The sequence below is a fragment of the Gopherus flavomarginatus genome, chromosome 5, assembly GCF_025201925.1.
Source record: "Gopherus flavomarginatus isolate rGopFla2 chromosome 5, rGopFla2.mat.asm, whole genome shotgun sequence".
NCBI lineage: Eukaryota > Metazoa > Chordata > Testudines > Testudinidae > Gopherus > Gopherus flavomarginatus.
Window position 1 is genome coordinate 24,533,832 of NC_066621.1, and position 22,755 is coordinate 24,556,586.

Consider the following 22,755-nt stretch of genomic DNA (forward strand, 5'->3'; position numbering starts at 1 on the left):
CAACCCTGATATTCTATAATTCTAGGAAGCAGGCCCAGGACTCTAAGGTGGTACATAGATAGATCAAATAGATGGAGCAAGACTACCATGCAACTAGCATGATGGGGCAAAGCCCAAAAGACTAGGTGTTGAGCAACCCAGGAGCAGGAGAACAGGCCTCTGTTTACTCTGTATGGCTTCAGACACAGAGATTATCAGGGCTTTCCCCCCGGTATGGGAGGCAACATTCTCTTGGTGTCCAAGCATAGGACTGGGAGTCAGGAGATCTGGGTCATATTCCCAGCTGTGCTAGTGGCTCAGTGCTGGGCCTCAGGAAAGCCATTTCCTCTTACTGGGCCTCGGTCTTCTCATCTGTAAACCGGAGATGATAATTCTTTCCAACCTCACAGGGCTGGGGGCATGGATTAGCGTTCATGTCGTGCTCCCAGTCAGTGTCACTAAAGATCCCACCAGCAGACCAAATTCAGTGATGAACACTGGTCACCTGGCGTATGAGACATGTTGTGCATACACTAAGAAGAATTCAGTCCTCCCAGAGACCGGCCCTGTTTAGACTAGGGAAAAAGGTGTGTGTGTGTGTGTGTGTGGTGAGAGAGGGGTTATAAATGAAAGGAGCTCAGTGCCTTTGACATCCTTCTGAGCACCAAGGGTAGGTGCAGTTTAACACCCGGACATTTGAGTAACCCTAACGGGTAGCCTAGATAAAGCCAGAGAGATAAAGCAAAGATGGCATGAGAGTTTCCCCATCTCTCACCCAGAGCTCCTCCCACAACGCCCCACAAGCACCTCCTTCCACAGCCCCACACAGAGCCACCCGCGTCTTCTGCCGCTTCGCATTCCCAAGAGGAGATGACACAAACGGGAGCGGAGGAGCAGCAGCCCAGCCAATGTCCACGGCAGCGGGTGACTCCTGTATCGGTGGAGCTTACCCTCGCCAGCTCCTGGTTCTTCTCCTCCAGCTGACTCTCCAGCTGCCGCAGATGCTCCTCGATACTCCCGTGCCTCTCCTCTGCCTAGGAAAATCCAAGGAAGCTTCTAGGAGAAGCCAGCACATAAGGCTCCAGAGAGCTGTCATCCTACTTAGGAACCGCACTGACCCACCAGAGATGGCAATGGGATTTCAGTGCACCCCGGCACTGGGACCGACGGGACTCCCGTGGTGTCCCCAGGCACATCAGCTGGAATCGCTCACTGAGTGGGCAGTGACAGCTCTCCATGGGGGGTTTGAGGGCTGGGCGGCCCTCACAGGGGGCTCAGCTGGGCTTTGTGCACTGGCTCTTGGGCCTGGCATTAGAGTGCTGAAGTACCCCTGGTTCAAACTGCTCTGCACCAAGCAATGATGAGAGCAGGCAACTAACTCCTGCTTATCTGGGGCTTGGTGTTCTCCCTGCCCCCCACCAGGCCTTGTCCCACACATTTCCAGGAAACTGCTCTGCAACAGGGGAACCCTTCTCCTCGCTTGGCGTGGGCTCCCTCTCTCCCCAGCTTCGGGGTGGGGTTGATCCCTTCAGCATGAGCCTGCAGGCATCCAGCTGTGGCTGCCCCATGGAAGCTGGGGGAGCCCGGGGCAGCCATGGCTGGGCACAGCCTGCTGAGCACCCTCAACAAAGGCCAGCAGAGTCTGGCAGCGTGAGCTGGTGAGGGTCAGGCAGCCAGGCAGAAGCAGGGACACAGAGGAGGCTGATGATGACACACAAAGGAGTTTGTAAAGACAAAGGCCATAGTGGCTGCTGCACCCCACCCATCCCTGGGGCAGTCCCAGCTCTGCCTATCGTGGGCGTCTTAGACACAATTCTGCCCTGTTAAGGGGTCCTAGAGGCCGAATGCCCCAGTGATTCCTGCTGGGTGTCTGGGCTGGTGCACACCCTGGCAGGCACCAGATGCCAGAACTAAACTGGGGTGTGGCAGATGCACTGGAGGCACTGGGTTGAGGGACCCAGACACCTACACATCCCAGAGCTGCAGGAGCTCAGGCAGCAGGAAGGGTGGGGTGGCCCTGGCTGCCTAAGCCACACCTCCTTTCTGCCTGCACTCCCCCACACCTCATCCCCAACACCACCCACATTAGTTCAGGCCACAGCCCCACTAGCAACACCCAGCTCCCCACCACCACCGTGGGGTTATTTGGCCCCACTCTTCACAGAGCCTCGCAATGGAGCCCAATCTCTAGCAACTTCTGAAGGCACAGACCCAGGAGGGGCCTCTCTGCTCCTCTCTCTAACACAGAGTAACACAGCCACCCCCGCTCTGGCACACATATCCATAATGCCCCTTCACTTAATGCTTTCAAAGGCATTGGTGTTCTGCCACAGCGAGAGTCATGCACTATCCAGACAACCTCTGAATGGGCAGTGGATCCTCTCAATTCCGTGCTAGGGTTGAATGGCCTGTGTTAGACAGGCGGTCAGACAAGGGGATTAACAGGTCCTTCTGACCCAAGAATCTAGGAATAATGGGGAGCGGGGGGTGTTCCCTGGGAAGGGTCCCAGCAGGGCCTGGCAAGGTCCTAGCCCCCTACTCCAGCTGCCCACTTACCTTGGTAAGGGCTGCTATCCTCTGGGCAAGCTCTGCTTCCACCTCCGGCAGTGTCTCTGCCTTCCTCATGGTTTGCTGCAGTTTCTGCTCGGCCAGCTCCAGCAGCTCCTGGAGGTGCCGAGCCTTCTCCTCACACTGCAGGACAACACAGAGGAGACGCACTTAACACGGAGCCGTCTATACTCCGTATTGTCCAGATGACACACGGACAAGCAGACAGAAAGGACCTGGGAAACCTGCCCTCCTTAGCTGGGTGAATTTCAGGGCCCCTCCCAGAGGGTTCATGGAAAGCACCAAACTTGGCTAGTTTCCCTCGACAAATATTGCCAGCCTGGGTCAGACCAATCGACCAGTCTCCTGGCTACAACATATCGGCTGCAGAAGAAAGCACAAGGATCCCACTAGTGGGCAGCTGTGGAATTACCTGCCCATGTGGGAAGTTTCTTCCTGACCTCTGGTAGTTGTGATTGGCTGTGGATGTTTTCACTATCCATAGAAAGGGATAACTCCATCCTGAGTCCTGCTGAGTTCTTGATCTCAATTATTTTATGGAGTGGTGAGTTCCACGGGTTAATTACACAGGATGGAAAAACTACCCCCTCACAATACTTTGGCTAGCTCTAGGTATCAGCTGGGCTGGCAGTTGGGTCTAAACTGCCCAACCTCTGCAGTGACATCCCTGCTGAGATTTCCCCGACTTCAGTCCCTTTCTCAGCAGTGGCAACGGCTGCGTCTAATTAACTGGAGCGGGCTGAGCTCAGCATGGCACCTGAACCTGCAGAGGGAGGATGTGAAGGACATGGCAATACCTGTAATATTTTATGAACATTATATATGCTATCTGTTTGGATGGTGTTGTTTGCAATCTTGTTACAAGGGATTAATTCAAGCAGGGGTTACTTGCAAGAAAGAGGACAATCGCTTCAGACAGCCCAATTTACCAGTACTTAAAAAGATAACACAGGTGTAATTTGAATTTGAAGTTTTAAGTCTGACCATGGGAGTTCAACCGTCCGGCAGGTAACCAAAGGATCTAGGCGGAAAAATTGGAGCAAAGAACTTTGAGGGATACAAGGAAAGTCCACGAAGGACTGGGCAGAGAATGAGGTAAAGATTGCTGGAGGGAAGGCTGAACTCCAGTCCACAGAGGTTGGGGTGTCTGGGACAAGTTAGCCCCTGCCTCAGCCGAGCTGAGAAACTCTGACAAGTACCCAAGGCGCTATGGAGCAGGGACCTGGTCAGTGAGTGGGAGAACTGTGGGGTTACAGCTAGCTCTGGATCCATGACAAAGGGCTTCCAGTGAAGACGCACTGCTGATCGGCATGTGGGGGTTGACTCCCGACTGGGCAGGCAGGCATCTCCAGACAGGATGTTCAGCTGAGAGGAAGGACGAGGGCTTCCAGGCAGCTACCGAGTCTGCAACCTCCCAAGCTGTTTCTTGTGCACACGCTGCTCCTGAAACACCGAGGAGAGCCCAGTACCTGGCGATGCAGAGACTCTTTGTTGGCCAGCTCGTTCTCTAGCTTGTCGTTGAGATCGTGGATGGAGGTGGCTTCTCTCTGGGCAGCCAGGTAGCGCTTCTCCAGTGTGGTGATCCTCTCCTCCATGTCGTCCTTCTGAGCCAGAGCCTGTGGGAACGGGGCATCAGCAGAGTCATAGAGATCCACAAGCCCATGGGCCACTACCCCTAAGCCTGAGCACGTAAGGGGGAGCCCTGGCACGTGCCAGAGAGGGGCTTAAAGCAATAGGAGCTAATAGGACAGGGCTTGACAGCAATCAGGGGTCACGGTCATGCCAACAGACCCTCCTGTGCAGAGTAACCTGAAAACCCCTATCCAAGTGTAAAGCCCTGGGGAGAAACCAGCCCATCGCTCCCTGTGTCCCTCCTCTCCTCCACATTCCCCTTCCCCAGCCGAGGGCCCACTGCTCACAGGAATGCAGCGAGCGGAGGGGGAAGGGGTGGAGAAGAGAAGGGATGTGGTCAGTGGCGGGGACCTTGAGGAGGAAGGGGCGGAGCAGGGAGGGGAAGAGGTGGGGTGCAGGCAGGGCATCCCTCGCCTATTATACCCGCCGCCTATGCGGCAAAGATCCCTCCTGTAGCAAAGCGCCTGGAAGCCGAACTGGTCAATATCTGCCCGGCTGTTTGAAGCTGTCTCGTACTGTTAAGAGCACAGGGATTGATAGCATGGCTGGAGCACAAGCATCTGACCTCTCGCAGATCCCTTTGGTACTTGCTGCTTATCTCTTCTGATTTGATAAGATCCTTCCTGGCGGTGCCTAGATCCTCTTCCAGCTCGGCAACACTGGCCACCAGCCCCGCCAGCCGCTCTTTAGCCTGCGTGAGCTCGAAGTTCTGCTTCTCCAAGAGCTCCTGCAGCTCCACCACCCGACTTGCCTCGTCGTTGGGGTGGATGGAACCATTAGGGAGTCTCTGCAAAACCACAGGACAGAAAGTTTTAGCACTGAGGTGGAGCAGCAGCTCCTCGAGCTTGGTAGCTGTACCAGACCTACTGGCTGGCATCTTACAGAGGGCCTAGAGAATTGCCTGCATGGCAGCTGGCCAAGCTGGCTAGTGGAGAGCTGATGGAGGGTGCAGAGAGGAGGGATGTGGACCCTTCGCTGTTTGAAGCACATGGTCTCCACTTAATCCAGAGGATTTGGGATCATTTTATCTGCTCCCTGTTTAATCATGAGCCCAGCGAGGTGCTCGAAGCCCTGGTTAGAAGTGCACCACAGGTGCCTTGCTTGGAAAGCACGGCCCACAACATCCTCCAGCATTCAGGGTGGGGCAGGGGGAGCGCGGATCAGGCAGGATCAGAAAAACCTCAGGGCCCAGTCCTCTGCTCTCACCACGGCCTCACACTGCTTCCCTCTCCCAGAAGGGGGGAAACCAATTTGCTTGGCACGTCCCAAGATCACAAGGCAAGAAAAGGATCATGAAATGTCAGGTAACCAGCTCTGTGCTCCGGCACTCAGGGAAAGAGGACAAGAAAGCCACCCCGGATAGCCCCGAGGTCACCTGGAGCTACGCACAGCCGCCATTCAGATGGCAGGCATGGAATAGCGCAGTCCAGCTCTGCTCCTCGGAAGGGGCTCTCACCTTCCATAGAATCTTCTGCCCTGGTTCCTTGTCCTCCACCCTTTTCTCATCTTCTCCGACTGGGGCTTCCCTCTGTGCGGGGCCCTGCTGCAGAACAGTTACCTGTAAAATGCAACCATGTTTATGCATAAGCTCCCAGTCCTATTTTTAGTGCTCCATGCCCCTCGCTCCCTGCCAGGGCTGCGAGCCCCTGCACTGCAAGAACTGAGATCGTTGTTCACAGATCAGAGGGGTAGCCATGTTAGTCTGTATCTGTAAAAGGAGAAACTGGTTCTGTAATTGGCAAGCCATTCACAGTCTTTGTTTAATCCTGAGCTGATGGTGATGGTGTTTAATCCTGAGCTGATGGTGTCAAATTTGCAGATGAACTGAAGCTCAGCAGTTTCTCTTTGAAGTCTGGTCCTGAAGTTTTTTTGCTGCAGGATAGCCACCTTAAGGTCTGCTGAAGTGTGGCCAGGGAGGTTGAAGTGCTCTCCTACAGGTTTTTGTATATTGCCATTCCTAATATCTGACTTGTGTCCGTTTATCCTTTTCCATAGCGAAAAGGATAAACGGACACAAGTCAGATATTAGGAATGGCAATATACAAAAACCTGTAGGAGAACACTTTTCCGTAGCGAAAAGGATAAACGGACACAAATCAGATATTAGGAATGGCAATATACAAAAACTTGTAGGAGAGCACTTCAGCCTCCCTGGCCACACTATAGCAGACCTTAAGGTGGCCATCCTGCAGCAAAAAAACTTCAGGACCAGACTTCAAAGAGAAACTGCTGAGCTCCAGTTCATCTGCAAATTTGACACCATCAGCTCAGGATTAAACAAAGACTGTGGATGGCTTGCCAACTACAAAACCAGTTTTGCCTCCCTTGGTTTTCACACCTCAACTGCTAGAACAGGGCCTCATCCTCCCTGATTGAACTACCTCATTATCTCTAGCTTGCCTGCATATATATACCTGCCCCTGGAAATTTCCACTACATGCATCTGACGAAGTGGGTATTCACCCACGAAAGCTCATGCTCCAAAACGTCTGTTAGTCTATAAGGTGCCACAGGACTCTCTGCTGTTGTTCACAGAGTCATAGATTTAAAGGAACCATTGTGATAATCTAGCCTGACCTGCACAGCAGAGGCCGGAGAACCTCCCCAGGGACTTCTGCATCCAGCCCATCACTTTTGGAGGAGCCAGGTATCAAGAGGTAGATCCTGAGTTAGTGTAAGCTGTCCTTGCCCCGTCGAGCTATGGGTCTCATGACAGCAATGGAGTGATAATACTTTGCGCCAGCTGAGGATCTGCCCCTTGATTCCCACCTACCAAAGCTTTAACGTGCGGACCCCCGGGGGGGAGGAATCAGGCTGGCACACGGGGGCGTGGCTCGGAGAAACGAGATAGAACTGAGACAGGAAAATCAGGCTGAAGAAGAAGAAGAAAACTCTTGAAGAGCGAGATCCGCCATGGCCCCCGCTCTCTGCCCATCTTCTGCACCCCCATCTGTGCCCTGCCCTGGCATGGAGCCCCACCGTATCCCCCTGGCAGTGCCAGGGTGGTGCATTCATGGGGCTGGGCTGGTTCATTTCTGAAGGGAGGGAGGGCACTGGGGTGAAAGGCAGAGAGACAAAGATCATAATCAACCCACCCAACCTTCTGCTCTCCCCCACCTGCCCACACTCCACCTGTCAGCAAGCAGGGCCTGCAGTGGAGCCAGGCTCCAGGCAACCTAATGAGGGCAGCTGGCCTGTAGAAGGCTGCCCAATGAGTGGGACCAGCCAACAGCCCAGCTGCTCAGCCCAGCAGTTGCTCACAACATTTGCCCCAGGCTATGATAGCTCCTGCTCCTGCCTTGGCCCTGCCTTGCCTCCCTCCAGTAACCCGGCTCTGACCCTCAACTGCTCCGGCTCTGACCACTGGGAATGATCACCCATGTCCCGGTTGCATCCCCTGGACACCACCTTTAGCAGGACCCCCCTGACACGCTCTGATTTTGTGCCAGCACCTTCCTTTGCACAAGCCTCAGGAACCTGGGCCGGCGCCGCCCATGCGCACCCTGGTGTGCAACGCATGAGAAGGTTGGCTCAGAGGCACACGCAGTTCTAGTGACAGCCCAAATCAGCGCCACACAGCACAAGCCCAGGCTCGTGAGCCAGTGAGTCTCACAGAGCAGAGGCCTCATCCTGCTATTGTTGTGGCAGGATGATGGCCCAGGGTGACCAAGTCCCAGGAATGGTTCTCTCCCAGCAGGAAGGCCAGGGGCCGGTGGGTGAGAGAGGGCCAAAGGTGGCTGGCTGTCCACAGGGTCAAAAGAGGGAAAGAGCAGCAAGTCTGGAGGAGGAGAGAAAGCCCCATTCTCTGCTCTCAGATGTGGTCTAAGATCTCACCTCTAGCGTTGGATTCATTGCTCAGGGGATGCCCACGCTGTAATCAGAGACGTGACTAAAGCACATGCAGACCTAGCTAGCGCCAATCCCAATAGCAGTGATGCTGTGGCAGCACAGACTTGCCACTCAAGTACATACCCAGAGACCAGGCTGTGCCTGTACAGCCCATACGGAAGCCTGGGCTGCTGGGGCTTCGCTGCAGTTGGTTCCCGAGCTAGCTAGGTCACAGCTAGCTTGGGTAGGTCTACCCGTGCTGCAGTCACCCCTCTGAGCGCAGCGTGGACAGACCCATAGACAAACAGGCCAAAGGACCAGGAGCTTCCTTCAAGAAGATGAAGACTGGTTTCTCTCCTGGAGTTCACAGATCGAATGAGGTTAACGGCAGGAGTCGCGCCTCTGCCATCGAGTGGACAGACTCACTGTCCGATCAGATGCCTGCGGCTCTGGGCTGTATCAAAGGGGCCTGGAGGAGCGTCGGTGTTTCTTTCAGCTGCAGCAAGGGGTTCCAGCCCCCCAGGAAGCACACGGCTGCCCAGCACAATGTCGGTAGCAGACGAGGCCCCGCAGGCCCCAGGGAAGGATCCCGAAGCCCCCTCTTACCTGTTGATGGGCACTCGCCAGCTGCTCTTCTAAGGTTGCCACTCGTTCTAAGGCAGCTCGCAAGCGCTCTCTCACCTGCAGGTGTTCGAGACAACGGGAAAGGTTGTCACTTAGCTGGGTAGGCACTGCTGACTCCTCGACTCAGCCCAACTCTCTGCCCAGGCCCAGCACGTGCTGGGACCCAGGATCACTCCATAGCAGCATGGTACTGCCAATCATCAGCCACGGGCCAGAGCCGGGAGGGGCTGCAGGGGGAAAGCCTGGGGGGGAGTCACTGAGAGATTCGAATGTGTGTTACTCCCACGGTGCCATTCCACTGAGGGCTGAGCATGGGGATCAGATCGGATCCACTCCCCCGGCGCTGTGTGAGCGGCATACAAGGCGTCTCATCACCAGGCTGCCCAGGAGCCCCAGCTACTCAGACAGGGCCCAGGATTTAGTCCCGTCTATATAGGTGGGCTAGTCCCATCCCACTTGGCTCCAGCCCTCTCCCCTGCTAATTCTCCTCCTCTCCCCACCTCCAGGCTCCCTGGGTTGGCTTTCTAGGGAGAGCTGCACTGCCAGTGCCACCACCCCCAGCCGTCCGTCTGCAGCATGCAGCACCCTGGGGTCGGGACAGCCGAAGGGCTGAGCAGAGAGGCACCCGGGGCCAGGTTATCACTGCAGGAGGGGTCAGCGTCCCAACACCACTGACAGACATCCCAGCCTAATCCCGTCTACCTCCCAAGAGCTGAGCACTTCACCAGGGCGCCCAGCCAGCGGCGGGTCCCAGGAATGTTTATACGCGAGTCTGGACTGTGCCTGTGCTCTGGAGCTGTGCTCCGAAGAACCTGAACCAGGCCTGTGGCTACAGTGTAATAGGGTCACTGCCTCGCTGCCAGCTCCCCTGGGCTCTGGGCGGAACCAGCAGTGCTTTGGGCAGCTGCTGCATCATCGCAGGGGAGAGGAGACAGCAGCTTGGACGGCTCCTTTGCCCGCTTGCCTGTTGGGGGAGCCCCTGGGAGAGCAGGAGGGGTGCTGGCTCTGCAAGCCAGAAGAGGAGAAGCCAAGAACCAGCCACCAATGATGTCTCTGAGTCTCTGCCCCAGGCCAGGTTAGAGCAGCCCCAGCTGGCAGAGGTTCCCAATGGGAGTGGCACAGTGCAGAGGATCTGCCCCTGAGCGCTGCTGGTGACCCATTGGCTTTCAGCCTGCAGGGACAGGACACCAGGGCTCTCAGATGAGCCAACTCCTTCCAGATGACCAACCCGAACCTGATCCGAGCCCTGCCATGACTTTGAGCCCCCGCAGCTATCTGAACCCTCTCAAATCCCCCGCCCCAGGAGCCAAACTGCTCCTCTGCTTCCCCCCAGCCGCTGACAATGCTGAGACAGACCCAGGTTTCCAAGATAAAAGTCTGCCCCCTGACCCACCAGGGAGCAGGAGGCCTCTCTGAGCAGGTCTAGCACCAGTCCTGGGCTCCGAGCTGGGCACCGTGCTGCCAGAAAGTTGCCACAGCTTCGAGGAGTGCCAAGAACAGTCAGGACAGAGCAAAGAGCTGAACCCGCCTAGCCTGGCCAAGAGATAATCTGGGCAGCGGCGTCTCTCGGACAGGCGTAGGTCATTTAGGATAATACTAGGGGCATAGTCAGAGGAAACAGGGTGATATTGAGACACAGACACTTACAGAATCAGTTCCTGTGAGCGAGGGGCTTCAGGCTGTGGATGGGTTTCTCATGGGACAGGGTTTCCAGGATGTTTAAAACAAGACACGAGGGATCCCTGCAGGTAGGCTCTGCCAGCCCGTCCGTCCCTAGCACACGCAGTATGCAGGGAAGGCGGGAGCTGACGCTGCACACTGCAAGTGGCTCGGAAGCATTGTGTTAAGCAAGCCAACGCCTGCAACTCTCTGGCTGACCCACTTCTGCCAGGAGAGCTCTGGATAAAAATCCAGGGGGAGGGTGATCTCGCTGCCATTATGCCCCACAGGACTGCAGAGATCCCTGCGGTCCCACTCAGGGAAACACGTCCCGCCGCTTCGAGACAAGGAGGTTCTGCTTTGCACAGGAGAAAAAAAAGGAGATGGGAACAGGAATGGCTTGAGGGTTATTTCTGGGACCTGCCTTCCCATAGGCCTCAAGTCCAGCCTTCTCCACCCACGAACACAGAGAGGGAGAGGGCTGGATGCTAGCCAGGCAGGGCCAGTGAGAGCGCTGGATACAGAGTGTCCTAGGTGCAGGGCAACTGGCTGTGGTAAGGGGTCAGGGCCCCAGCTGGCTCCGGGCCCCTCTGTGGCACAACTCACCTTTTCATCCAGTGCTTTGTGATGTTCGAACAACGACTTCAGCGCTTTGAGCACTTCCACTTCGCTGGAGACACCGGACGGGGACTGAGCCTGTCGCTTCACCACCGTCATCCTCAGTGAGCGCTCGTGTCTCGAGACCAGGCACTCCAGGTGCTCCAGCAAGAGCTGCAAGAGAGGGAGGGAGAAGCCTTCACCACCTCCCGTGGCTCCGCTCTCCCGTCTCAGCCCGGGGGGCCGTTTCTTTCCTCCCCAGTTCCAGGGCACAGGCCACGGTGGCACAACACATGGCAGCCCTGTCTGGGCGACCAACCCAGCTACACAGCACAGAGCCGGGGACATGCTTTACCACCTGCCCAGCGCACAGTGGAGGCTACAAACGTGAACCCACTTATTACTGGGGAGGGAGATCTGGAGACCCCTCTTCACCTAGCTGCAAAGACCAGGACGCCTTTGGAGATCTCTCCCACGATGCATTGAGCACCCACCCTGCCTTATGCTCAGACCTGGGGAAAACGTATGGTAAACGGCCAGCAAACACAGCCACAAAATCTCCACCGCACGCTCACCTCACCCTGGCCATTGAAAATAAACACTGCGGCTAAAGGCCACACTGCACAGATCCCTGCTGCACGGCAACTTTGCTCCCCCAAGCTCAGGCCCCAGCAGCGCTGAGAGAAGAAGGTTAGTTTGAGCTGAGGGGCTGCTGCAGAGTGAAGATTCTTAGCAAAGCTCAGGGCCCAGGGCGGGGCTGGACCAGCAGGGATTTCTAGAGCATAGGACTGAGGTTCCTCTTTAGTGCTGCATGTGGATCCAAGACAGTCAGAACAGCCCGTATGGCAGTCCATATACTGCAGTGTAATCAGCATGAATTTAACGGGGTTGTAGAGAAATGATATGGGGGGGTCTGTTCCCAAGCCGTACATAATGAGATCCCGCCTACGGAGGTCCCTAGGGGACAAATTCCAGAGAGGTTTGCTTTCTCTGCGTCAGCTTGCCCAGAACGCTACAAACCAGAGTGTAAATGTACGTGAAGAAGACAGCACGGGGTTTGCATAGCAACTGCTCTCACTCTGCCTAGATCTCAGCGGTATCGTTAGTCCCAGAGTTAGGAACCACTAGGGTTTTCAGTAAGCACCTCAGCTCACATAGACTTAGATGCAGCCAGGTCTCAGGGCCAGGGACGGACAGTATTCCCTGTGACTTACCCTGGTGTTATTCCGCTCGGCTTTAAGCTCTGAAATCTCCTCTTCCCTCTCCAGCAGCTGCTCTCGACAGGCACTGAGTTCTCTCGTCAGCGTGGCAAACTCCTGCAAAAGGGCACAATGCTACAGTGAGCGGAGAGGCTGGGCTCTGCCCTGAGCGCTGGGAGGCTTTACAAACCTCCGAGAGGAGATGCACTGTCCTGGTGCGTCTCTCTTCAGACTGATGTATGATGAGGACACAAGCGAGGCCTCAATCTGCTACTTTGGGGGCCTCTAACATGGTTAAAAACCACGATACCGCCAGAATGATGCCAAGAGCTAACTCCCGGCCAAACGCCATCCTCAGCTCAACCGGACAGACAGCGCCTTCCCGAGCAAACCTTCACCCTCCTCCAGAAATGACTGCCTCTGTGGGACTCCACCGTCTTTAGACACCCAGGGGCAAAACGTGCCTTGCTAGGTACCCTGCCATTAAACCAACAGGGGGCCTAGATCTCCGCCCCACTCATCATGACTGCAGGGAGAGAGGCCAGCTATCAATCCCCAACTGTGTAGTGCTTTTTAGGCTAAAACCATCACCTTACATTTGACCCACTAACCAACCAGCAGCTAGTACAGCCCCATAACACTAGCTCCACATGCTCCCTGTAAGGCAAGCCCCTGCCATCTGCATCAGCCTGACTTCCAGGGATCGTTGTACGTGCTCTGGCCAGAATTTACAGTTGAGCTGGCATGCGGGCTCAGGTTATGCAGAGTGTGACATTGCATTCCATATTCCTTATGAAAATACACTTATGATAGGAATATGACATAACTGAGATGTACTTTATGCTGGATGGCTCACGTAAGGCATCATTGGGAGGGTTCTGATTTACTGAATGTGATTATCCAATGAACCTGTATCATTTCTGTATCTGAAGTAAGGAATATTGACTCTATATCTGTATTGCGGCTATGCTACTTTGGGTGACGCCCACTGCTAACACTTCAGATACAACAATGGAAAAGCCAGACAGGGCAGATGGCCCATCAGCGAGGACAATGGACTGTGAAAAGCTTGGCCTTCCTGTGGACCCTCCATACTGCCCCTGACTCATGAATGCTGTGATCCCACAGAATCAAGTGGTCTTGTCACCGGATACTAAAAACATTACCTAGGACTTCTTGTAACTTTCCATTGTGAGGGAAGAGGGGTCACGTTTGGGAAACAGAAGATTTCTGCCTTATGTAAATCCTATTTAAGGGTGGGGAGGAAGGCAAACAGGGCTCCTCCTTTCCATGGCCTGTCTGCCCAGGAAAAAAGACTGCAGAAGAGAAGGCAAGGGGGGAGTTCAGACTGAGACAGTGGTCCAGTCTGAAAAGGAATAACTGGAGCTCTGAACCACGTGAACATTGCAAACTGCCTGCACCAATATCTAGGGTGAGAAATACTATTTGTAACCAATTGCTTAAGTGAAACTAGCTTAGTTTGCATGCTTGATTTCATTTGCTTAGTAATCTGCTTTGTTCTGTTTCCTACCCATTTTACCACTTAAAATCTGTCTTTTGTAGTTATTAACATTTGTTTTATTTAGAATATAACCCAGTGTCTGTAATTTCTAACAGGGGGTGGGGGTGGGGGGAGAGAAGTTGTGCATACCCTCCTCCACACTGAGGGAGGAGGTGGATTTCATAATATACCTGTGGATCTGCACTCCAAGGGAGGTGGACATCTGAGTGCTGGAGCAAGTCCCTGAAGCTGAGTCTTCAGCTGGGTGTGGGCCTGCCTGTGAGTGTGTTAGAGGAGGTTTTCAGGGCCTGGCTTGGCAAGACAGGTTAAAGGGGGACCAGGCTGGCAGAACAGGTAGACTCAGTGGTATCTCAGTACATCAGGTGGCTTCCCCAAGGGTCCAACCCTGGGCGTCACACAGAGAAAGAGTTAATGGGGGATTCCCCTGCCCTGTCTAGCCTCGCTCTCCTACCAACGGTGGAGAACAATTCTCCGGAGATAATGGAACCACCACAAGCTCCTCTTGGTTCAGATCCCAACATCTCCAGTTTCGTCACCCGCCTCCCTTGGTTCTCCTGCAGTAAATGCTCTCCCCCAGAAGGACCCAATCGGCACTCACATGCTCACCCCGAGAGAAATGCAGGCAGCCCCATTCGCCGTCTAGACAGGAAGCAGCTCCAGGGCTCATAGGGCAAGTGGTGCTGGAGCATGTGTCTCACAGCAGCTCCACTCAACCCAGCCCACCAGCCTCCTACACCTGTCTGTACCATGCAGCATGTCCGGTCTAAGGTACTTCTATGGCCGCCATCACTGTAGTATCCAAGCCCCTTGCAACCTTTCCCCCGTGTGACAGGGTCGTGCTGAATCCCCATTGTACAGATGGGAAACTGAGGCCCAGAGAGGGGAAGTGACTCACCCAAGGTCACACAGGGAGGCTGTGGCATAGTAGAGACCTGAACCTGGGTCTCCCAAGTCCCAGATTCCCACTCTGAGCCACCTTTGCTTCCTATGTTGCATTTGACAATCTGGGTGTCGCCTCTGCAGCAGCATTTGGAGAAACCAGGGAGAAATCATCACATCAGGTCTAAGGGCTGGAAGCAGAGGATCAAAAGAGCAAGAAAGTCTGAACTGCGCAGAGCACTCATCAGTACATCACAGTAAATCAGGCATCCGCAGACAGGGCAGAATTTGGGGGGCTTTAGTGGGGGTCTAAACACTAGCCGGGCATTTAGAAACAGCTTAGAGAGTATTGAACAGGGACTGTTTCCACAGTTCCTTAGCTGCACTATGCACCCAGGAGAGCAGCATTTGCCCAGGCAGCTCTCATTAGGTCTGCTTGGCCGCTTTGCACAAGAACTGAACCAGTGGAGAGAAATACTAAACTGCGCAGCGTGTGTCGTCGTGAGCACATCGGCCCTGGGCCCCAGGCTCTGCACCGGCTGCCGATGGCTCTGTGGGTGCAGTCTGAGATGTGGACTTTGAGCTACACAGCCCTAACCGGCCCGGCACCTGCTCCAGAGACTGCCTCTCCCTTCACTCCAACTACTTCAGTCAGCACAGGCACTACACCAGCTGGAGCCCTCTTGGTTTACAAGAGGAGTCTCACTTTGGACCACCTCTGAGGGGATAGCTCAGTCAGTTCCTACCCCTCCCTGGCCAGCATGCTCACCCTAGCTCTCTCCCCAACCCCCCCACCCACCCACCCATAGAGAGAGGTTGACCCACACTTGCTGGATCTGATCTTTACCACTGTCTCTCCTCTAGCATCCCCCCTAATGCGGAGGCTGGTGGAAAGGAATTCGGCAATGCAGCAGTGCACCTCCCCAGGGATTGGTGCATCTACTCAAGGCCCTGGGCCAAACTCGGGTGAGTCTAAGATGGTGTAACTCACAGCTTCTTCCAGCTCCTCCAGGGTGTAAGTGACACCAGTTAGACTCCTGCCGACTCTTGCGCAGGGACTGCCTCTGAGTGTCTAGCTGCGCACACTGGAATCCCTCGCTAATGTAGGCACCTGTTACTAGAGGGGCCTCTGAACTGAACTGGGAGTGTTCCCATGTGGAAGATCCTGAGTGCTGCAATCCAGCCTCGGAGACGACAACTCCCAGGAGGCCTTGGGGAAGAGATGCTTCCAGGGGATGCGAGGAGAGCATGTGGTGGGCTCCATTTTGGGGGAGGAGTGGAGACTGCTTGATGGAGCTCTGTCCAAGCCAGGAGCTGTGGCTACACTGCTGCTAGGAAGCCAGAAGCTGCTGCTGCAAGCCTGCTGGGCCTTTGACCAAATAGGGAGCCTCAGAAGCTGTTGGTGGCTTCCCTGGAGCCAGAGCAGAGACTGTTGCTGTGCCCAGAGCTGACCGAGCTGGGCTTGCAGTGAAGGCAGTGGGAGTAACCACCACCTTTGTTTGGGAAAGTGTTTGCAAGACCATTCTGCCTCTTCTCCAAAGTGGTTGTTGACCTCTGGTTAAAACAACTCCAGTCTAACCCTAATCCCAGTTTGGAGTTGTTCTGCCCCTTAAAAGCAGCAAAGAGTCCTGTGTAACCTTATAGACTAACAGATGTTTTGGAGCATGAGCTTTCGTGGGTGAATACCCACTTTGTCGGATGACATGCATCTGACGAAGTGGGTATTCACCTATGAAAGCTCATGCTCCAAAACGTCTGTTAGTCTATAAGGTGCCACAGGACTCTTTGCTGCTTTTACAGATCCAGACTAACACAGCTACCCCTCTGATACTTGACGTTCTGCCCCTTGTTGCCTTGGCTAGATGGATTCACTGGACCAACAAAGTGCTGCCCCCAGTTTCCAGCATGCCCACACGAGCATTTAGAACCTGAAACCCAGAAGAGTGCACACACTCGGGGTGGGGTAAATGGAGGCAGCGTAAATTGGTTAATTGATTTATCATACTGCCACCTGCTAATTTAAATTAGCGGTAACAATTCATCTCAGTCTGTTATAGTGTTTTCTTAAGCTGTTAAGGAAAGATGTGCTCACTCCAGTGTAAGAGTAGACTGTTTAGAATTGGGGGTTTTGATTTAGACTCATTGCAAAGATGAGATCAGGTTCATTCCTGGAGGCTCCCCAGGCATGCCCTTGAGAGTGTACAGGACCAGCCAGGTGGAGCCACGGCCAGTTTTAATTTCCCTTACAAGTAAGAGGACTGCAGCAGAGGAGTGGATAGAAAATTCCCATCCAGACATCACCATCCCAAGATACTCCAGATTTCATAGAATATCAGGGTAGGAAGGGACCTCAGGAGGTCATCTAGTCCAACCCCCTGTTCACAGCAGGACCAACCCCCAACTAAATTATCCCAGCCAGGGCTTTGTAAAGCCTGACCTTAAAAACCAATAAGAAAGGAGATTCCACCACCTCCCTAGATAACCCATTCCAGTGCTTCACCACCCTCCTAGTGAAAAGGGTTTTCCTAATACCCAACCTAAACCTCCCCCACAGCAACTTGAGACCATTGCTCCTTGTTCTGTCATCTGGTACCACTGAGAACAGTCTAGATCCATCCTCTCTGAAACCTTCTTTCAGATAGTTGAGAAGAATGAGGGGGGATTTGATAGCTACTTTCTTCTGCAGACTAAACAATCCCAGTTCCCTCAGCTTCTCCTCATAAATCATGTGCTCCAGCTCCCTAATCATTTTTGTCGCCCTTCGCCGGACTCTTTCCAATTTTTTCACATCCTTCTTGTAGTGTGGGGCCCAAAACTGGACACAATACTCCAGATGAGGCCTCACCAATGTTGAATAGAGGGGAATGAACACGTCCCTCAATCTGCTGGCAATGCCCCTACTTGTACAGCCCAAAATGCCGTTAGCCTTCTTGGCAATAAGGGCACACTGTTGACTCATATCCAGCTTCTCATCCACTGTAACCCCTAGGTCCTTTTCTGGAGAACTGCTTCCTAGCCATTCGGTCCCTAGTCTGTAGCAGTGCATGGAATTCTCCCGTCCAAGGTGCAGGACTCTGCACTTGTCCTTGTTGAACCTCATCAGATTTCTTTTGGTCCAATCCTCTAACTTGTCTAGGTCCCTCTGTATCCTATCCCTACCTTCCAGCATGTCTACCACTCCTCCCAGTTTAGTGGAATCTGCAAACTTGCTGAGGGCGCAGTCCACACCATTGTCCAGATTATTAATGAAGATATTGAACAAAACCAGCCCCAGGACTGACCTTTGGGGCACTCTGCTTGATACTGGCTGCCAACTAGACACGGAGCCATTGATCACTACCTGTTGAGCCCGACGATCTAGCCAGCTTTCTATTCACCTTATAGTTCAATCATCCAGCCCATACTTCTTTAACTTGCTGGCGAGAATACTGTGGGAGACAATATCAAAAGCTTTGCTAAAGTCGAGGAATAACACATCCACCGCTTTCCCCTCATCCACAGACTCAGTTATCTCCTCATAGAAGGCAATTAGGTTAGTCAGGCATGACTTGCCCTTGGAGAATCCATGCTGACTGTTCCTGATCACTTTCCTCTCCTTTAAGTGCTTCAGAATTGATTCCTTGAGGACCTGCTCCATGATTTTTCCAGGGACTGAGGTGAGGCTGACTGGCCTGTAGTTCCCTGGATCCTCCTTCTTCCCTTTTTTAAAGATGGGCACTACACTAGCCTTTTCCCAGTCATCCGGGACCTCCCCTGATTGCCATGAGTTTTCAAAGATAATAGCCAATGGCTCTGCAATCACATCCGCCAACTCCTTTAGCACCCTCAGATGCAGCGCATCCGGCCCCATGAACTTGTGCTCGTCCAGCTTTTCTAAATAGTCCTGAACCACTTCTTTCTCCACAGAGGGCTGGCACTTTACTGTTGACAACATCAGGCGCCCGGGCATACAGGTAAGCGTTGCCTGCTCCCCAGTTACCCAGGGAGGAAAAGGAGGGTTATATTAATGTGTATCACCCTCATATACAGATCACCTCCAAATCTGACCCACCGAGGATGTGAGAAGGTGGAAATCAGAATAGGGTGGGGGCTACTTCACCATGCACCAATTTACACCTTCCAGTTAGTCCCTTTACTTGCTGCACTCTTGTTCTGGCCCCTCGGCAGGCGAGTTACACCCATTGAGACTCCCTGGGGCTGAGATTCAGGGGGCCAAATTCAGAGGGGGCAGGTAAGGTGATCATAAGGGGTTGCAAGGCTAGGGGCGTCTACATTAGGGTAACGTACGTGACTTCACTGGAGCCAGATTCCACTGCGAACTTGGCCTTTTGCGCCCATCCCGCGACTGACTCTTGGGAATAGCGATAAGGTGGTCAAGTTGCTTTCCTTTCTTTTCCCCTTTCTTTGCAAGTAGACTTAAGAGTAACTCTGTCGCTGGCAGAGAGCCCTTGCAGATTAGAGAACCATGTGCCAGATCTTGTTCTGAGTGTAGATCACAGCTCATGTATAGAAGGCTGGACTGTCATAAGCTTTCCAGTCTAAGCAGGGATACCTATAAATGGATTAGAAAGTGAAACAGGGAGGCTTGATAGTGGCTAAAATTAAGGATGATTATAAACAGAGCTTGGAAACTAACCATAAGGAGACCTGCCTGGGAGGGGATCCCCAGAAAAAGGCAGCTCTGGACATTTCAAATCTTCATGGCTCGTATTAAAACCCAAAGTGCAGATAAGCATAACTAGGCAGACAGAGCCGTGAGCCCCAAGGACCCGCTCCCTGGCTCATTGTTTCCCTCTCCGCCCAATGAGGATAATATGAAGTGCTTTGAGATCCACTGATGAAAAGCATGATAGAAAAGCTAGGGATTCTTCCGGGGCCTCAAAGAACTTGTATTATATATATATGGCACTGGTGAGACCAGTATGGGAACACTGTGCCCAGTTCTGGAGTACACACTTCCAAAAAAGATGTTGAAGAAATGGAAAGTGTGCAAGAAAAGAGCTACGGAATGATCTGGGGGCTGGAAAACCCCTGAGAGACCCACGGCACTCAGTCCTTTAGACTAGTGGGACTAAGAGGAAACTTAAGCACAAGATCATGGACGAAGAAGCTAAACAAAGTAAGACTGGAAATAAAGGGCACATTTTTACCTCTGAGGATAACTAACTAGGGTGTCGATTAATCATAGTTAACTCATGTGATTTACTCAAAAAAATTAATCACAATTTAAAAATTAATTGTGATTAATTGCACTTTTAATCATACAGTTAAACAAAAGAACACCAATTGAAATTTATTCAATATTTGTGGATGTTATTCTACATTTTCAAATATATTACATAGGAACATAAGAACGGCCATACTGGATCAGACCAAAGGCTCATCCAGCCCAGTATCCTGTCTACCAATAATGACCAATGCCAGGTGCCCCAGAGGAAGTGAACCTAACAGGTAATGATCAAGTGATCTCTCTCCTGCCATCCATCTCCAACCTCTGACAAACAGAGGCTAGGGACACCATTCCTTACCCATCCTGGCTAACAGCCATTAATGGACTTAACCTCCATGAATTTATCTAGTCCTCTTTTAAACCCTGTTATAGTCCTAGCCTTCACAACCTCCTCAGGCAAGGAGTTCCACAGGTTGACTGTGCGCTGTGTGAAGAAGAATTTCCTTTTATTTGTTTTAAATCTGCTGCCCCTTAATTTCATTTGGTGGCCCCTAGTTCTTATGACAGGTTTCAGAGTAGCAGCCGTGTTAGTCTGTATCCGCAAAAAGAACAGGAGTACTTGTGGTACCTTAGAGACTAACAAATTTATTTGAGCATAAGCTTTCATGGGCTACAGCCCACTTCATCAGATGCATCAGTAGCCCACAAAAGCTTATGCTCAAATAAATTTGTTAGTCTCTAAGGTGCCACAAGTACTCCTGTTTTTTCCCCTAGTTCTTATGAGAACTAGTAAATAACATTTCCTTATTCACTTTCTCCATACCACTCATGATTTTATATACCTCTATCATATCCCCAATTAGTCTCTTCTTTTCCAAGCTGAAAACTCCTAGCCTCTTTAATCTCTCCTCATATGGGACCTGTTCCAAACCCCAAATCATTTTAGTTGCCCTTTTCTGAACTTTTTCTAATGCCAGTATATCTTTTCTGAGATGAGGAGACCATACTGTACACAGTATTCAAGATGTGGGCGTACCATGGATTTATACAAGGGCAATAAGATATTTCTGTCTTATTCTCTATCCCTTTTTTGATGATTCCTAACATCCTGTTTGCTTTTTTGACTGCTGCTGCACACTGCATGGACATCTTCAGAGAACTATCCACGATGACTCCAAGATCTCTTTCCTGATTAGCTGCAGCTAAATTAGCCCCCATCATATTCTATGTATAGCTGGGGTTATTTTTTCCAATGTGCATTACTTTACATTTATCCACATTAAATTTCATTTGCCATTTGGTTGCCCAGTCATTTAGTTTTGTGAGATCTTTTTGAAGTTCTTCAAAGCCTGCTTTTGTGTTAACTATCTTGAGCAGTTTAGTATCATCTGCAAACTTTGCCACCTCATTGTTTACCCCTTTCTCCAGATCATTTATGAATAAGTTTAATTGGATTGGTCCTAGGACTGACCCTTGGGGAACACCACTCCATTCTGAAAATTCACCATTTATTCCTACCCTTTGTTCTCTGGCTTTTAACCAGTTCTCAGTCCATGAAATGATCTTCCCTCTTATCCCATGACAACTTAACTTACGTAAGAGCCTTTGGTGAGGGATCTTGTCAAAAGCTTTCTGGAAATCTAAGTACACTATGTCCACTGGATCCCCCTTGTCCACATGTTTGTTGACCCCTTCAGAGAACTCTAACAGATTAGTAAGACATGATTTCCCTTTACAGAAACCATGTTGACTTTTGCCCAACAAGTTATGTTCTTCTATGTGTCTGACAATTTTATTCTTTACTATTGTTTCAACTAATTTGCCCAGTACTGACGTTAGACTTACTGGTCTGTAATTGCCGGGATCACCTCTAGAGCCTTTTTTAAATACTGGCATTACATTACATTAGCTATCTTCCAGTTATTGGGTACAGAAGCTGATTTAAAAGACAGGTTACAAACCCTAGTTAATAGTTCTGCAATTTCACATTTGAGTTCTTTCAGAACTCTTGGGTGAATGCTGTCTGGTTCCAGTGACTTGTTACTGTTAAGTTTATCAATTAATTCCAAAACCTCCTCTCGTGACACTTCAATTGATTTTAATTACAACACAGAATACAAAGTGTACAGTGCTCACTTTATAGTATTATTTTTTATTACAAATATTTGCACTGTAAAAATGAAACAAAAGAAATAGTAATTTTAAATTCATCTCATAGAAGTACTGTAGTGCAATCTCTTTATCATGAAAGCGCAAATTACAAATGTAGATTTTTTGTTGGTTACATAACTGCACTCAAAAACAAAACAATGTAAAACTTTAGAGCCTATAAGTCCATTCAGTCCTACTTCTTATTCAGCCAATCGCTCAGACAAATAAGTTTGTTTACATTTATGGGAGATAATGCTGCCTGCTTCTTATTTACAATGTCACCTGAAAGTGAGAACAGACATTTGCATGGCGCTTTTGTAGCTGGCATTGCAAGGTATTTATGTGCGAGATATAAAAATGTTATTAAACCTAATGTTAAAAAATTATATAATACATAGGTTGGGAAAAGAGTGTCTGTACATCTGAGTATAGTGCTTAGATTATTCACAAATATAAAGCTTTTAAAAGTCAGAAGATACATGCATCTGACGAAGTGGGTATTCACCCACGAAAGCTCATGCTACAAAACGTCTGTTAGTCTAGAAGGTGCCACAGGATTCTTTGCTGCTTTTAAAGATACAGATAGTGCATAATCAGCAATAACCCGAATTCAGGTGAATAGATTTAACAATACAGTTTAGATATTAGACTCTGAATACTCGAGTACATGACTCATGAAAAGTTGTATGGAGATTTGGTTGTGGAAAGCAAAATATATCAATGAGTGGAGATTGTTCCTCAGTAATTGAGAATTAGGTAGGTTGTCCATTTAGAAAATACAATCCATGAGGACAGTATTTGTTACTTTCCTGACCGCGCTTCTTATCGGCACTCCAGCTCATCCCTCCTGGTATTGCTGATGTCCGGTGATGTGTTCTATGTAGATGTCCCTCGACTACCTGATGGAGTCCGACACCATGAGTTGCCGCATCAGCCGAGCGTAGCAT

At 51.4% G+C, this 22,755-nt stretch overlaps 1 protein-coding gene across 7 annotated transcripts in view; it reads right to left on the reverse strand.

The window, feature by feature from the left end:
* Positions 1-22,755, reverse strand: part of PPFIA4 (PTPRF interacting protein alpha 4) — a 204,969-nt gene that overhangs the window by 71,118 nt on the left and 111,096 nt on the right. For all 7 annotated transcript variants that reach the window (XM_050956078.1, XM_050956083.1, XM_050956080.1 and 4 more), the window contains exons 3-10: positions 12,102-12,203; positions 10,897-11,061; positions 8,614-8,688; positions 5,636-5,737; positions 4,745-4,966; positions 4,017-4,163; positions 2,536-2,670; positions 930-1,013 (exon numbers count right to left, since the gene is read on the reverse strand). In XM_050956078.1, the coding sequence (XP_050812035.1) occupies positions 930-1,013; positions 2,536-2,670; positions 4,017-4,163; positions 4,745-4,966; positions 5,636-5,737; positions 8,614-8,688; positions 10,897-11,061; positions 12,102-12,203 (1,032 nt within the window). The remainder of the gene's footprint in view (positions 1-929; positions 1,014-2,535; positions 2,671-4,016; positions 4,164-4,744; positions 4,967-5,635; positions 5,738-8,613; positions 8,689-10,896; positions 11,062-12,101; positions 12,204-22,755) is intronic.